At 48.5% G+C, this 13,764-nt stretch overlaps 1 protein-coding gene across 24 annotated transcripts in view; it reads right to left on the bottom strand.

The window, feature by feature from the left end:
- GARNL3 (GTPase activating Rap/RanGAP domain like 3) overlaps positions 1–13,764 on the bottom strand; it is a 147,651-nt gene that overhangs the window by 123,423 nt on the left and 10,464 nt on the right. For 7 of the 24 annotated variants that reach the window (XR_014826924.1, XR_014826925.1, XR_014826945.1 and 4 more), the window contains exon 2: positions 7,483–7,653. Coding sequence is in view for 6 of the 24 variants with exons in the window: in XM_021069215.2 (XP_020924874.1) it covers positions 7,483–7,653 (171 nt within the window). In the remaining 18 variants the exon portion in view is untranslated. Of the gene's footprint in view, positions 1–7,478; positions 7,747–8,813; positions 9,035–13,764 lie in introns of all 24 variants that reach the window. The other 17 variants (XR_014826938.1, XR_014826949.1, XM_084995506.1 and 14 more) reach the window with 6 other exon arrangements.

Genomic DNA, 13,764 nt, shown 5'->3' with positions numbered 1-13,764 from the left:
CAACCTATGGAGATACGTAAGGAAAGGCACTGTAACCAAGCATATTCATTGCTATAGGAGATGACAAGAAAACAAGCAGCCTGCATCCAAGGCCAAACAGGATTTATCAGAATGAGGGCTGGCTTGGGTGAATTTAGGGCAGGGCAGCCTAAACTCTTTCCTTTTGCCTCTTAAACGCAATGATTAAAAAGAGTCCTACTGTCTATCACTATTTATAGAGTGTCCTCGCGGTGTTCTGACTGTACTTTGAGATGAGCTGAGCACCAAAATGGGTTGCTGGCCCCTGAGGATATAAAGTTTGAAAGAACAGAAAACGCAAAGAGGCAAAGAAATGGAGTTCTTAGTAACAGCATAACCTCCTTGAGGAAAAAGGACGGCGGCTGGTGGTTATTCCTCCAAGGATGAGGAGCTCAGTGGTGAGTGGGGCGTTTGCAGCTTCTGTTCCCAGCAAAGGACCCGGATGTCCTGGTGCAGTGACACCCACGCCCCCCCGACTTGGATCACACAGAGCAGCAACGCAGTGTGTGACCCGGTGACACCCTCTCCCTGCTGCTCAGGACACGCACTCCCTGTGCCTTCGAACACGACCTCCACGCTAACAACGCCCCAGACCAAAGCTCCAACCTCGATCTTTCCCTCCAGCTTCAAGTTCAGACTTCCAGCTGCTGGACGAGGCTCCGTGGACACCTTGGACATGCCCTGAGGCACCCTCACTCCTACTCCTCACTCAAGTCTCAGGCAGCAGAGCTGCCAGCTTCTTCCGAGTCACTCGAGGTCCAAGTTCAGAGTCATCACCCACATCTTCCCCCATATCCAACACCTAGTCTGTCTCCAGGCCCTGGTGTAGGTCCTACACAGTATTGCTTTGCAAAGTTGTGAGTTTGTATGTGCTTATTTGTATTTCATTCTTTAAGGAGATAATATGCTCATTTGGTTTAAACCTCACAGAGTCCAAACGACCATACCGGGCAGAAGGGGAGTCTCTCCTCTCCTCCCTCCTTGGCCCCCCATTTCTTCTGTCTACCAGAAACCTATATTGCTCTTTGTGTGTCTGCCAGAGATGCTGCATGCATTTACAAAGAAGGAGAAATACATATTCCCTCCTGCCTTTGGTAAATGGTAGCTACTATACACAATTCCACTCCTTGCTTTTGTTATTTTTTCATGTAATATATCTTGACAAGCTTTCCAAACCAGTACCAAAAGAGGTCCTGTATTCTTTCTTATGGCTGCACTGCATTCCACCGAGTAGATGTACCATATTTTATTTAACCAGTTCCCTAGGTAAATGCTTTTCAGTCTTTCTCTACTACTAATAAACTGCAGTGCATAACCTTGTATATTCCATTTTGCAGGTGAGGATGTTTCTAGAATCCACAATATCTTTTAGTCCCTTGCCACATCTCCTCTTTCCATTTCCACTTTCTCTGTTTTAGCTTGGACCTTCAGCGTGGCAGAAGCCTCCCCTAAATGGTATCTCTGCTTTGCGACCTTTAAATTACCCAGCAAATATCTAGTGAGCACTTTCTATGTGCCAGATACTCTGCCGAGACAGGAAAGAACAAGAGAATATAAATGAACAAACCCCCTCCTACCCAGACCCACACAAACAAATCCTTGTCCATCTCACACATATTTGAGCTTCGGGAGCCTATTCATAAATCAAACTGCTCTCTTCCCTGCGTTGGGAGTCGGCAGAGAATAGTGAGTGACAGGAGTCAGGCAACTGGAAATCAAAACATCAGTCTCCTCACTGTCAGAGTTTCATTGGCAAATGTGGCTGAGCCTGACAGCCTCATGAGCTTCCCAGGACTCCCGCTAAGCTGAGACCTGCAGCAGCCCACTCGTGGGAAAGTGTGGACTGCAGAGAGGCAGACGCTGGCCCGGACGGCAGCTGGGGAAACAAGGTCTCACGACCATGCAGCTCCAGCAGGGGAGACCGAGGCAGATGGGCCCCACACCTGTCTCTAGAAGACGCAGGTGTGTTTTTCCACGTGGAACAGGAGAGGAGCTAACACACAGCTCAGTGGCAACCAGATTCCAAAGGCAAAAGAGGAAAGGGACAGTTTTCCTTAATGGTAAACCCATACGCTCCCTCTCTGGCTCTGTTGTTTTAAAAATCAAGCAGTCCTTTACTTAGGAGCAGACTAGGTCAGCTGAGGCTTTTGGAAGCTATGGAAAAATGTCAAAATACGAAATTGCCTAATATTTGTATAATGCCTTGATGATACACTCTTTCAAATACATGACAACTTTCTCCAAAAGATCAAAACGTAAACCAATGTTAATTCAACCAAGTGAGGGGAATTAAGTCTGAATTATATTTTTTAAGAAATCCAACTTGTTGGTAGTACATGGTAATTAATCATAGGAAGGATTGATGATTTAAAAAAAAAAAGAATGGGAAGATAATTTGGGGAGATTAAAAACTTTTAAAACTTTCTTCCCTCTGCTCCTGGCTGACATCACTTTAAGGCAGAATGGCCCTGAATAACCATCTTTCCAATAGCTTTCCTTTGATTTTTCCTAGTGGATTGAGCTAATGAAGAAGGGCTGCCTCTTGTAGGGTCAGACACAGCCCTGAAGCGAGGTTATGAAGAAGTGAGGATGCAGAGACTTGCTATCTGCCCCCATTCTCCCTTCCCAACTGAAACTGCATTCTCAGGGGAGCTCTGTGGCTTCCCAAACATCACCCAATTGTCAGATTTTCATTTTGATCTTCAAACTTGCTGTTACATTTGACAGAAATGTAATGTAATGACATTTGACTGATCTGTTACATCAGCCAGACCCCTGGGTCCCCACTACTAAGGCTTCCAATTAAATAGGTTCCATGATTCTTTTTTTTTTTTTTTGGTCATTTTAGGGCTGCACTCAAGGCATATGGAGGTTCCCAGGCTAGGGGTCGAACTGGAGCCATAGCTGCTGGCCCATGCCACAGCCACAGCCACGCCAGATCCAACCTGTGTCTGTGACCTACACCACTGCTCACAGAAACGCCGGATCCTTAACCCACTGAGCGAGGCCAGGAATCGAACCTGCGTCCTCGTGGATACTAGTCAGATTCATTTCTGCTGAGCCACGACGGGAACTCCCTGATCCATGTTTTTGAAATAAACGTCCTAAGGTATTTTTGTGATCCACCACAAAGTGCTTTCCTTCTTCTTGAACCTCCTCCACTGGCTCCTCTGACCCTTCCAGTTCTACTCTCCTGCCTCCTGCCCACTCCTGCTCGGTTCGCCAGGGCGCCAGGGTGAGCAAGAACTTTCCCTCTGCCCCTGGGAACAGACCCCTTCCTCCACAGAACCAGGAAGGGACACGTGATCCAGCCTGGGCAACCAGAGCCCTTCCCCAGGTTCTTCTAACTACCAGGAAGATTATTCCTCTCAAGTTGCAAGTCTGTAAGAACGTACCCCACACGGCCTGAGAGCAGACCCACTGCTGTGCCGTGAAAACTCATGGATGGCAGGAGACAATGAAGCCAACAGGCAGAGGGAAGCAGGGCTAAGAAGAGGTGGGAAGCGGCAGGAGTAAGAGAAAAATGGACTGCTTGACACCACTCGAGTCCCTGGATCCGGTTATCCCTGAAGCACTTTTTCCCTAGTTGGTTACATGAACCAACTACCTTCTCCTTTTGAACCGAAACTCTTTTGAGCTGGGTTTCTGTCACTTACAACCAAAAAGCCCCTCCCTAGTCTTAACTGGTTTCCTGGCTTCCTCACTTTACACATCAGTGAAATTAACTTAAAAATCATTACCTATCTGCCTCGAAAACCATTCCTTCAGAGTCCCAACATCCTGGGATTAAGTACAACACCTTTCCCAGTAAGTCCCCTGGTCTGCCTTTCCAGACTTCCTACTATTTCCGCATATAAGAGGCACCAGGATCCGGACATCCGGAACGCCCTCCCCATCTCTGCCAAGTAAAATCTACTCAAAAAAAAAAAAAAGAAAAGAAGGAAGGAAAGTTCTACTCCTTTTTCAAGATCCACTTCACATTACTTTCTGGCACATTACTCTCTCCAAGAAGACTTTTCGAAGAACTTTGTGCCTCCAAAGATGTAACTGTACCCTCTTCAGCCCGGATGGCACTTATCTAATGATCTCTGATTCTGCGTTGGATTTTGTGCTGTCTCATTTCTGGGCCCTCTCTTTAAGAGCAAGACCCAATCACTCAGTTGCCAGACTCAAAACTCTGAGGGTCACTTCCTCACCCCACCACCCATGCATTTACCAGGTCCACTCTAACCTTCCTCTTAAATATTTAACTCAATCCCATTGTTCCTGCCACTCACCTTCCACCTGGCCACTCTAACAGGGTTCCTGGCCACCGGCCTGATCCTTTTGCAATCTAGCTGCCCACTGACACGAGTTATCTTTCCAGTATGCAAATCTGATCGTGCTATGCCCTGGCTGACAGAGTCAAGACCAAACTTCCTAGCAGGGCAGTTAAGCCCCCCCACTCCTCGGTGACTTGGTCTCGGTCTGCCACTCCAGGCGCACTGCTCACCTCTCCCAGAGAAGCACCAGCCCGGCCAGGCTGTTTTCAGTTCCCCTCAAACCCAGAGTGCTTTAATGCTGCTGGTCCCCTCTGTCTGGGAAGGCCTCCTTCAACTCTGCCTGGTAACGTTCTCATTGTTCAAGCAGTCCCTCCACTGAGAAGTCTTCTTGGACTGCCCTAGGTAACAGCGCTTTCATAAACCCCAGCTGAATCTGGAAGATGTTTCTTTGTATTCCCAGTGCCTAGCACAAGGCCCAGCACAACACACAGGGGTTTGGTAAATTGTTGCATAGATACCAGAAGCCTTTTCTGGTGAGAGTGGGCCTTGTATTACCACGGTACTCACACAAAGCCCAACTCTGGCCTTGGTCAATTTGCCTGGTATCCAATCAGGTCCAGCTGTATTCTTCACCCATCGGTACCCAGACACCCTGTGAACACCGACATCTCATAAACACGTTGTTCCTGACTGCAAAGCTGAGCACACTGAGATTAGGAAATGGGCACTGGTGCTAGACAGACCTAAGTTCAAATCCCTGCTCTGTCACTTACAAGATGTGTGTCCTGGACAAGTCTTTCAACTCTCCTGGACCTTAGCTTCCTTATCTGTAAAAAGGAGCCAGCAGTAGCTACCTTGTCGGATTTTTTTTGTGAAGACTAAATGAGAAAACACATTTGGGATATTTGTGCAATTGCCTGGTACACAAGTAATCAATAAGTTTGTTGGATGAATGAGTTAATGAATGAGCAGCCCACAGAATAGCAGAAATTCTTAAAGACACATCTTGCCCGTTTTCCAGAAAATTCAACATCTGGCTCCCGGTAGGAACAGTTTCAAGCCCAACCCCTGAAGTCCCTGAGACTGGGCGCAGCCCTTGGCCGGACCCCGCCCTCCCTTCTCTCCAGGCTGCTTCTCTAGCCCTGGGGCCGCCAATCACCAGGGCCTGGTCCCATCCCTAACCAGGTTCACCAATAGGACCCGGACGGCGCCCACCTCTGGCTAACTCCGCTGCATCTTATAGGCTGTCCGGAAGTCCTGCCCACCCCCCTTGATCGCGGCGCATTGTGGGGCTTGTAGTCCAGAAAGCCGCAGCGGCCGCCGGCTCCGCCTGGAGGTCTGTGACTGCGCCTGGAGAGTCTGAGGAGGGAAGAGCTGGCCCTTCACCCCGCCTCCCCGACCCCTTTGGTAGATGAAGCCCAGGCTCTCCTGCCCTACCCTGTAGAGCAATGGGGCTGCCCGCGGCCTCCATGAAACAGGAGCATTTTGCTCAGATAATTCAGCATTCATTGAAATTTTAGCTTTGAGTATCACGCCAAGGTGACATTCAATTCCCATCCTCATGAATGGACCCACGGGGCCACTGTGGGAGGTGTGGTGTCATCTCTGAAAAGCCAGCGGTGATTCCAGACTTCCTCTAGTTTCCTGGAAGAACCCACTGCAGAACCAGTAGTCACGAATTTATCCAAACCATGGGAACCTTGTCTATTACCAGTTGCATGATCTCTTGAGATCATACAAGCTATCGATGGCTCTCCATTGCCCAAGATATAAAAATTCATATCCCTTACCTAGACGTCTGCGGTGCCTCATAGTTATTTTGTATTTAATTATGTGTGGTTCCATTTTTAAAAGCCGCGTTTCTCAACATTTGCTGCACGTTGAGAATCACCTGCGGAGATTTGTAAACCACTGGTAGGTGTCCCACCCTAGACCTCAGAATCTTGGGTGATGATGCAGGTTTTCATATGTTTTTAAACTCCACAGGTGCTTCTCCTGTGCAGCCATGGTTGAGAACCACTGGTTTCATGCCTGTCAAGGCTGCTGGGACACAGTGGATCTAAGCTTTGGCTCTGCACTGTCCTCTGCTTAAAGGGGATTCTTCCCCTCTTCTGTCTGGTGGGTGGCCAGGCCAGCTTAGCTTAGTGGCCTGGCTAAGATCAACTGCTCCCCCTTTTCCTCTCTATTCTCCATCAGATTCCTTCCTCCTCTAGCACTTTATACATGCTTCTTTTCTAGCAGCATTGGAGGTATTTGGTTACTTCTCTGCCTCCCTGGAAAGGCTGTCCTTGAAGAATCCTCTTTCACCCACTCCAGAGCCACTGAATCAGGATCTCTGGGTGGGCCTCAAGCATGAGTTGTGTCTGAAGCCCCACAGATGATTCTGATCCATGCCCCTTGCTAGGAATCAGCCTCATAAAAGCACAAAAACAGTAAGTATTTGCTGCATTGAGTCAATGAAGCATCTCGTTTGTTTTTAAGGCAATCATATCATGCACCTAGTGGCCTTTGATTCCCCTAGAAATCTAAGCACCTCTGTACTGTAGTATCTTCTTCATTCATTACGCATTCATTCATCCAACAAATACGGTACATCATAGCAAGCCTAGGGATTCAGGAGTAAACAGGAGAACATAGTTACCACCCTATGGGACTTAGAGTCTATTCATATATTAGTTACAGTATAGTTATTATCCTCATTTCTTCTGAATAATAAGAAGAAGAGGCATTTCCCCCCTGCTAGATGCTATTTGATAGTCACAGGTAAGGAGATATCTTATTCTCTTATATCCTCCGTATCTTGCTGGCACATTGAAGCTATTCTGTAAAGGTTTGCTTGAGTCAAGCCACTACATTTCATAGCACTTGTCACAATTTGTATTTATTTGCGTGATTATTTGATGAATGGCTATCTGCTCCATGAGCTATAAATCCCTTGGAGACAGGAACTGAATCTATTTTGCCTGCCATGCCCGACACCAGGCCTGGCCAGAATAGGCGCTCAACAAGCACTGCTATGTAAATAAAGAAATACACATAGGACAGCACTAAGACCAGAAATGAAATCTCCCAGCCTAATATCCACTTCCTTTGCCCTCACTATGCTCCCCCTAAAATGTAATTTCCTTCCTGGGCGTGAAGGCATTTCGCGTTAGAGTGAGCATGAGCCCCAACCGACAGGATGCTTCTTCTACTTACTTACAGGTTGACCTGGGACTCTACTTCAGGGTCTTTTGTCGGCCACGTCTGCAGGGGCTGGATGCCAAAGGAGAGCGAAGACTTGGCTTTCCCAAGAAGGGTCTGGGCCATCTGACTCCCGCAGGACCCTTTAGTCAGCGGATCCATCAGTGGGCCTGGAGGCTGCAGCGCTGTACTGAAGCAGAAGGAGTCGGGAAAGGCACTGAGAACGGAGAAGAACGTAGGTCCATCGCCGGCCCATGCTGGCACTCCTCCCCGGGGGCCACTCCTACAGGGAGGCCACCCTGTCAGTAACCAAGAGGGGGTGACGTCAAGCCACCCCCAAGACCCAGGTGCCCCACCAAGACGGCATGTGCCCCTCCTGCACCCTGCAGCATCACGGCCCCGGGATCGTCCAAATCCTGTCACACCCCTCAGCCACACTCTCAAGTCAGCGGGGCCAAAGGTAAAGGACCGTGGGCATGTGAACCGTCACAGACTTATTTAGAAAAAGACAACATCCATTCGGGAGGGGAAAGCTCTGGGTGGGGCACCGGCGAGGATGACCAGTGGTGGGACCTCGTGGTCACTGGTGTAGAGTCCAGGAGTGCCTGGTTTATCTCCCAAGTTCCAATTAAAATAGCCAAGAAAAGCCACAAAAAGGGCCTATACTGACAGCAACACAGTAGACAAAAGGACCAAACCCACATTTCAAGGTCATGGCAGAGGAAGCAAGCAAGCAGTAAACGCCTGCTGAATTATCAACCGGATTGTTCACGGGAATATACTGCGGGATGCACTCCTGAAACATGCCCACTTCTTTCTCTGATGACACAGCAAGGAAGGTGGGAGGGAGACGGTTCTAAGATGAAGGAGGGCGGCTTTATTAGGGAAATGTAGGCATCCCTGCTCTCTCCAATTGGAATTATTTTCTGAGCCAATCAGCAGCATTCTTCCCTCACCTCTACCTCAGAGGACACACACAAAAAAGCAAAGAAAATCCAATTACTTGGAAATGGAAAAATAAAAATAAAAAGCCATCTTAGATAACACGTAGGTCAAAAGGGACTCTGTGCTGTCTTCTTAATAAAGGCTGTGACAAGACAAAATACAGAAGATCTAGTGGCCTTATGAGTGAGGAAGAGGCCTCTGCTCAGGGAACCACCATCCTGCTGCAGGCTTGGATGCCAAGAGAAGTGACTCCAGACAGCCTGGGTATTTGGAGCCAGATGGGCACTGCCCACTCCCAAGCTGCTACAGTAGTACCAATTATAGGCTGCAGGCATGTTGCAAAAGAAAAACAGGTCACTCTTGCCAGGTCCCCCGGGTAGGCTTCCTTTATATGACCCAGCTTACCTGAGCCTAAGAAGCCACAGCTGCATATCTGACCCAGACTTCTGGATAATCTTATCCTAAGCTGGCTTCAGGCCACTTATCTTGGCAGCAACAAGACAGACATGAAAGGCTCAAGCCTTCCACGAATGACAAAGAGCAAGAAGAGAAGGTTCTGGTACGTCGTCAGTTGTTCTTTGCTCACTGGAACCTCAAGGCTTCTGAAACCCACCATTTAATTTTATCTTTTTTGCCATAACTTTCGTCTTAGAGTTTCTGGGTTCTTTTTTCATAGTTTCATCTAACTCTTTCGCTTCATTTTCTGATGTTCAGATGCTGTCTCATCACCGTTAATTTTAATCCTTTTCCTCATTTCTGTTATCTTTGCTCGTCTTACGTTCCAATTTAAAAAATGTACGTTCCTCTTAATCTTCTGCCATATTTTATCTTTCTTGACTCACTCTTTAAAATATTCAGCAGAGGAAGAACTTCTTGGAAAGATGGCAGAGGAAGTGCCTATTTGCATAACTCCTTGGAACCCATGGATGTAAGCAAAAATAGCCCAATATATAAAAGAAGACTTACTGAAACAGGAGAATGGCCCACCTCCAGGCTCTAATTCTTAAGATCTGCTGTCTGCAATAAATTGTGGACAGACGGAAAGTGCACATCGAGGTCTACCTGGCTATGTAAGGTGAAGCAACGGGGCAAGAATGTTCCGAAGGCGGACAGCGCCTGATCTGGAGGGACGCGGCCTGGAAGAAGGGACAGCACTGGGCACAACTGTTTCTTTTTTCTTTTCCCCACTGCCCGAGCTTTCAAATAAGGGGTGGCCTAAACTGAGGGAAGGCTGAAGGAGAGAAGGAAAAATATATCTGAAGAGCCATTTGAACCTCTTGAAAGCTCTTAAACCAGGACATTGGAACCCACCAAATGAGTCACGGGAAATCCCACCGACTGAGACCCTCTTTGCAGGAGCCTGTTTGCCCTGAAGTTGGGGGACGGAGCTGGAACGTCAAGGGGAGCCCTGCCACGGGGTCCCGTCCACCACAGGTACAGGGGACTCTGAGGACAGGAGGGAAAGCGGGCGAAGAGAGTAAGACAGGCGGCACGTTCCCACTGCCCCTGGACTCCTCCCACCTCCCAAGAAGCATCAAGGTCAGACCGCCACCTTCAGCTCGGAAAGAGGAGACTCATTGCTGCTCAGAGAAGCAGGGAAGGGAGTCAAAGTGCATCTGCTCAAATTATTAGTGGGGAAACACAGACCTAGACAGAGCTGCTTCCTTCCAAGATGAACAGGCAGGAACCTGTTCGGGACGTACGAAAAGAGGTTTGCAAAAGGCAGATGAGGAGGAGAGATGAGAGTTTTTCTTTTTTGGTCTTTTTGCCTCTTCTAGGGCTGCACCTGCGGCATATGGAGATTCCCAGGCTAGGGATCCAATCAGAGCTACCGCCGCCAGCCTATACCAGAGCCACAGCAATGCCAGATCTGAGCCACACCACAGCCCACGGCAACGCTGGATCCTCGACCCACTGAGCGAGGCCACGGATCAAACCCGAAACTTCATGGTTCCCAGTCGGATTCATTTCTGCTGCGCCATGACAAGAACTCTGAGAGATGAGTTTTTAACAAGGATCAGATGAAACACATAACAGCTTTGCTGTCTCAAGAAAATGAGAAAATAAGAACTCTCTCAAAACAAAAGATCAAATAATTCAACAGACAGACTTCTCAAGGCTCTTGGATACAAGGCCCCGAGTGGGGCAGGAAAAGGGTTGGTTCACCAATGAAGGTGCTTTCTGAGAGGGCAGTGGGCCTGGAGGGGCGGAAAAGAGAGCAGATGTGAGCGAATCTCCTGAGCAAGCCGTGTGTGTGTGTGTGTGTGTGTGTGTGTGTGTGTGTGTGTGTGTGTGTGGTTTCTCACTGGACTGGGGATGGCCCTCAGAAGCACAAAGTTCACAGTTTTCTCCTCCTGTGACTTCCAGGCCCTCTGTGCACCTTGGGTGTGTGTATCATGAGTCTCTCGCATCTTATTCTTCCTTCCGACTTGGCGGAAAACAAACCAAGCACAAATCCTTATTCTCACTTTCCTGCAAACCAAGATCAGTTTTGGGGGCCTGAGCTGGCTCAGCAGCCAAGGGAGTGGTACCCCCTGTAGAGCTGGGGGTGGAGGGAAGAGCAGTTCCTTCTGTTCCCAAGTGGACACGGGCCCCTCCCATACACAGCCACTCCCTAACCTGCAACCTTCTTCCTCCGGGTCCTGGCTTCCAGTGGAGCCACCGCTCATGCACCTGTTCACCGGTACGCCGTCTGCCTCCAGACCTCCCCCTCTAGCATGTTAGCTCTATGAGAGCAGGGGACACCCCCCCCCCATGGTGTTGATGGTGTATCCCCAGGGCCTGGCATATAGAAGTGCTCAATAAATACGTGTTGGATAAATGTCACAGAAATACCAGGAGAGCGCTCACTTGGAATAGAAACACTCAGTCAGGCTGTTTCAGTCCTTCTTGAACGAGGTCACTGGTGGCCCCAGTCAGACCACTGTGTGACCTGCTCTATTTCTTTATCAATCTGACAGGCAGCTGCTCTGTGAGGCCTGTGACACGTGCATGGAGCAAAGGCAATCCATCTGCCAGCATCAATCCAGGCCTGATATATGGCACTGCCACTAGGAAAGACTTAATGGCTGACAGCTCTCCTAAAAACACTTTCCTCTCTGGTCATAAAATGTGAGACAGGCATTGGTGACCCCCTTTCCCTGTGTTAAAACTATGGAATCGATGACACTTAAGGGTTGGAAAGTCCACCGCAAGCTGCCGTCTGAGGCTTGATTTTCCATTTTACTAAAACGGCCCCACGATTGGCGTGCCAGGTAGGCAGCAGCACGTCGGTGTGTGCTACCAACTCTGGATCAATGTGTCTTATTTAGTTTTGCTGTGATTAAAGAAATCCGTGGTGTGGGGCAGATATTTGGGAGCAACTTGCACAAGCCGGAAAGCTAAGACATAATGTCCTAACCTCCTTGGCAGTTTTAGAGTTCTGGATATGGTTTATTGTCCACACTCGAAATCAGATGCTCTCATGAGAGACAGATGTGGAGCGGAGCAAGGCAGAAAAAGCCAGAGGGCATGGGCTTGCTTTTGTAGATCATGACAGAGCTGCTGTGGTCCCGCAGGCAGCAGCTTCTTGATTCTCTGGGCTTCTGAGGGCGCGGTGCCAGCTTTGGGGATCAAAGCAGAGTTGGTAGCGTGGCTCTGCGGCGGGCTAAAGGGGCAGCTGCTTCTTGATGGACCAGCTTCTTGCTATGCAGTGGCAGCCTCCCTCATCACGGCAGAGCACAGTTTCTGGAAGCAGGGGTTGTGCCTGGGAGCTCAGACTAGAGTCTGCCTTCCGGCCCTGCCAACGACGTTGTAAGTACTCAATTCCTTGTATCACTATCAAATCTCATTCTGCTGATACCAGGCAGAGTGGATTCTGTTGCGTGCAACAGATTACGGCGGTTAGGCCTCATAGAGTGATGTCGCTCAGACTGGGTTTGGGGCTTAGCAGTTGGTTTGACCCTGTGCAGAGTACAGGGTACACGCAAGTTTCTTCTGGCGGAAGCAGTGGTATAACCTTCAGCGGGCAAGCAAAAGGGACTGTACTTTTATGGCAAGACGCAGGAATTGTGCCTTGTGAGTTTAAAAGAGAGCTTGCTCAAAGCACTGGGCCTTTCTGCTCCAATCAGCAAAGAACCGCTGACAGGCAACCAAGAGAACACATACCAACTGCAGATGCTTCGAAGGTCACCGCTTTCCTGGAGCAGTGACTGTGCAATTACCACCTCCGACCTGCTCCAGGTTGCCTTGAGGTCTTTTCAAGTGTGCCATCAAAAACTGCTTTATCCAAAAGTGCACTGGAAACACAGAAAACTTGAGAAATACTGGTCTGACCTATAGGTGGCTTCACATCTCCAGCAATAAACATTTTGCTGCGTCTCGAAGTAGCCATGTTAGCTTGGGGGCACATCGACTGCTGGAATGTACTTTTGTGCATGGAGTCCAATTTGTTTGATTATCCTTCACACCCACTGTGATTTTAGGTTGAGCCTGGGGCCATGCACAGAGTGGCCCTAATTCCTTTTTCACATGACGCCCTTTCAAACGCGGGAGGGCAGCTATTATATCCTTTGAATTTTCTCTATTTCAAGTAAAGCATCGCTCCTGAAATCTGTTTTCTTTACTGGATCATTCCCATCAGGCGTAAACATCTTTATAAAACAAAAGCCAAACACCAAACCAAAGCCAAGGAAAACAAACAACAGTTTTTTCAGCTCACATCCCCTCCACCCGGCAAAGAGCTGACTGATTCATTGTTTCCAGCTCCTGTCCTTGCAGTAGTTCTTGAAGCCAGTCCAGTGAGACTTTCATCCTCACGGTCTCAAAGAAACCACTTCTGCCAAAGGCCACCTACGGTCCACGAGATGCTAAACCGGGTGTCAATTCTTGGCTCCTCATTGGGTGACCAAGCAGCAACATCTGACACAGAAAATCATTCCCTCTTTTTTTTTTTTTTTTTTTTTTTGGTCTTTTTAGGGCCACACCCACAGCATGTGGAGGTTCCCAGGCTAGGGGTCAAATCAGAGCTGTAGCCACTGGCCTACACTGCAACCACAGCAACTGGGGATCCGAGTCTCTGCTGCGACCTACACCACAGCTCACAGCAATGCCAGATCCCTAATTCACTGAGCAAGGCTAGGGATTGAATCTGTGTCCTCATGGATGGATGCTAGTCTGATTCGTTTCCACTGAGCCATGACGGGATCTCCTCCCCCTTTCTGTATTTTAAGATTGTTTACTTACACTAGTTCCCCCCCACCCCCGAAAAAAAATTAAATTACATCATGTATCCGTGACACAGTGGTTTTACCCTTAAGTCTTAAATTCTATACTTGGGATTTATATAAACAGTTAACTCAAGTCCATCAAATCATAG

This window comes from Sus scrofa, chromosome 1, assembly GCF_054392235.1.
Source record: "Sus scrofa isolate SSC_HxYL_T2T_F1_AM1 chromosome 1, Sscrofa_HxYL_maternal_Yorkshire_Landrace_v2.0, whole genome shotgun sequence".
Lineage (NCBI taxonomy): Eukaryota > Metazoa > Chordata > Mammalia > Artiodactyla > Suidae > Sus > Sus scrofa.
Note: the sequence above shows the minus strand (reverse complement) of the source record. Positions and strands in the feature narration are given on the sequence as shown.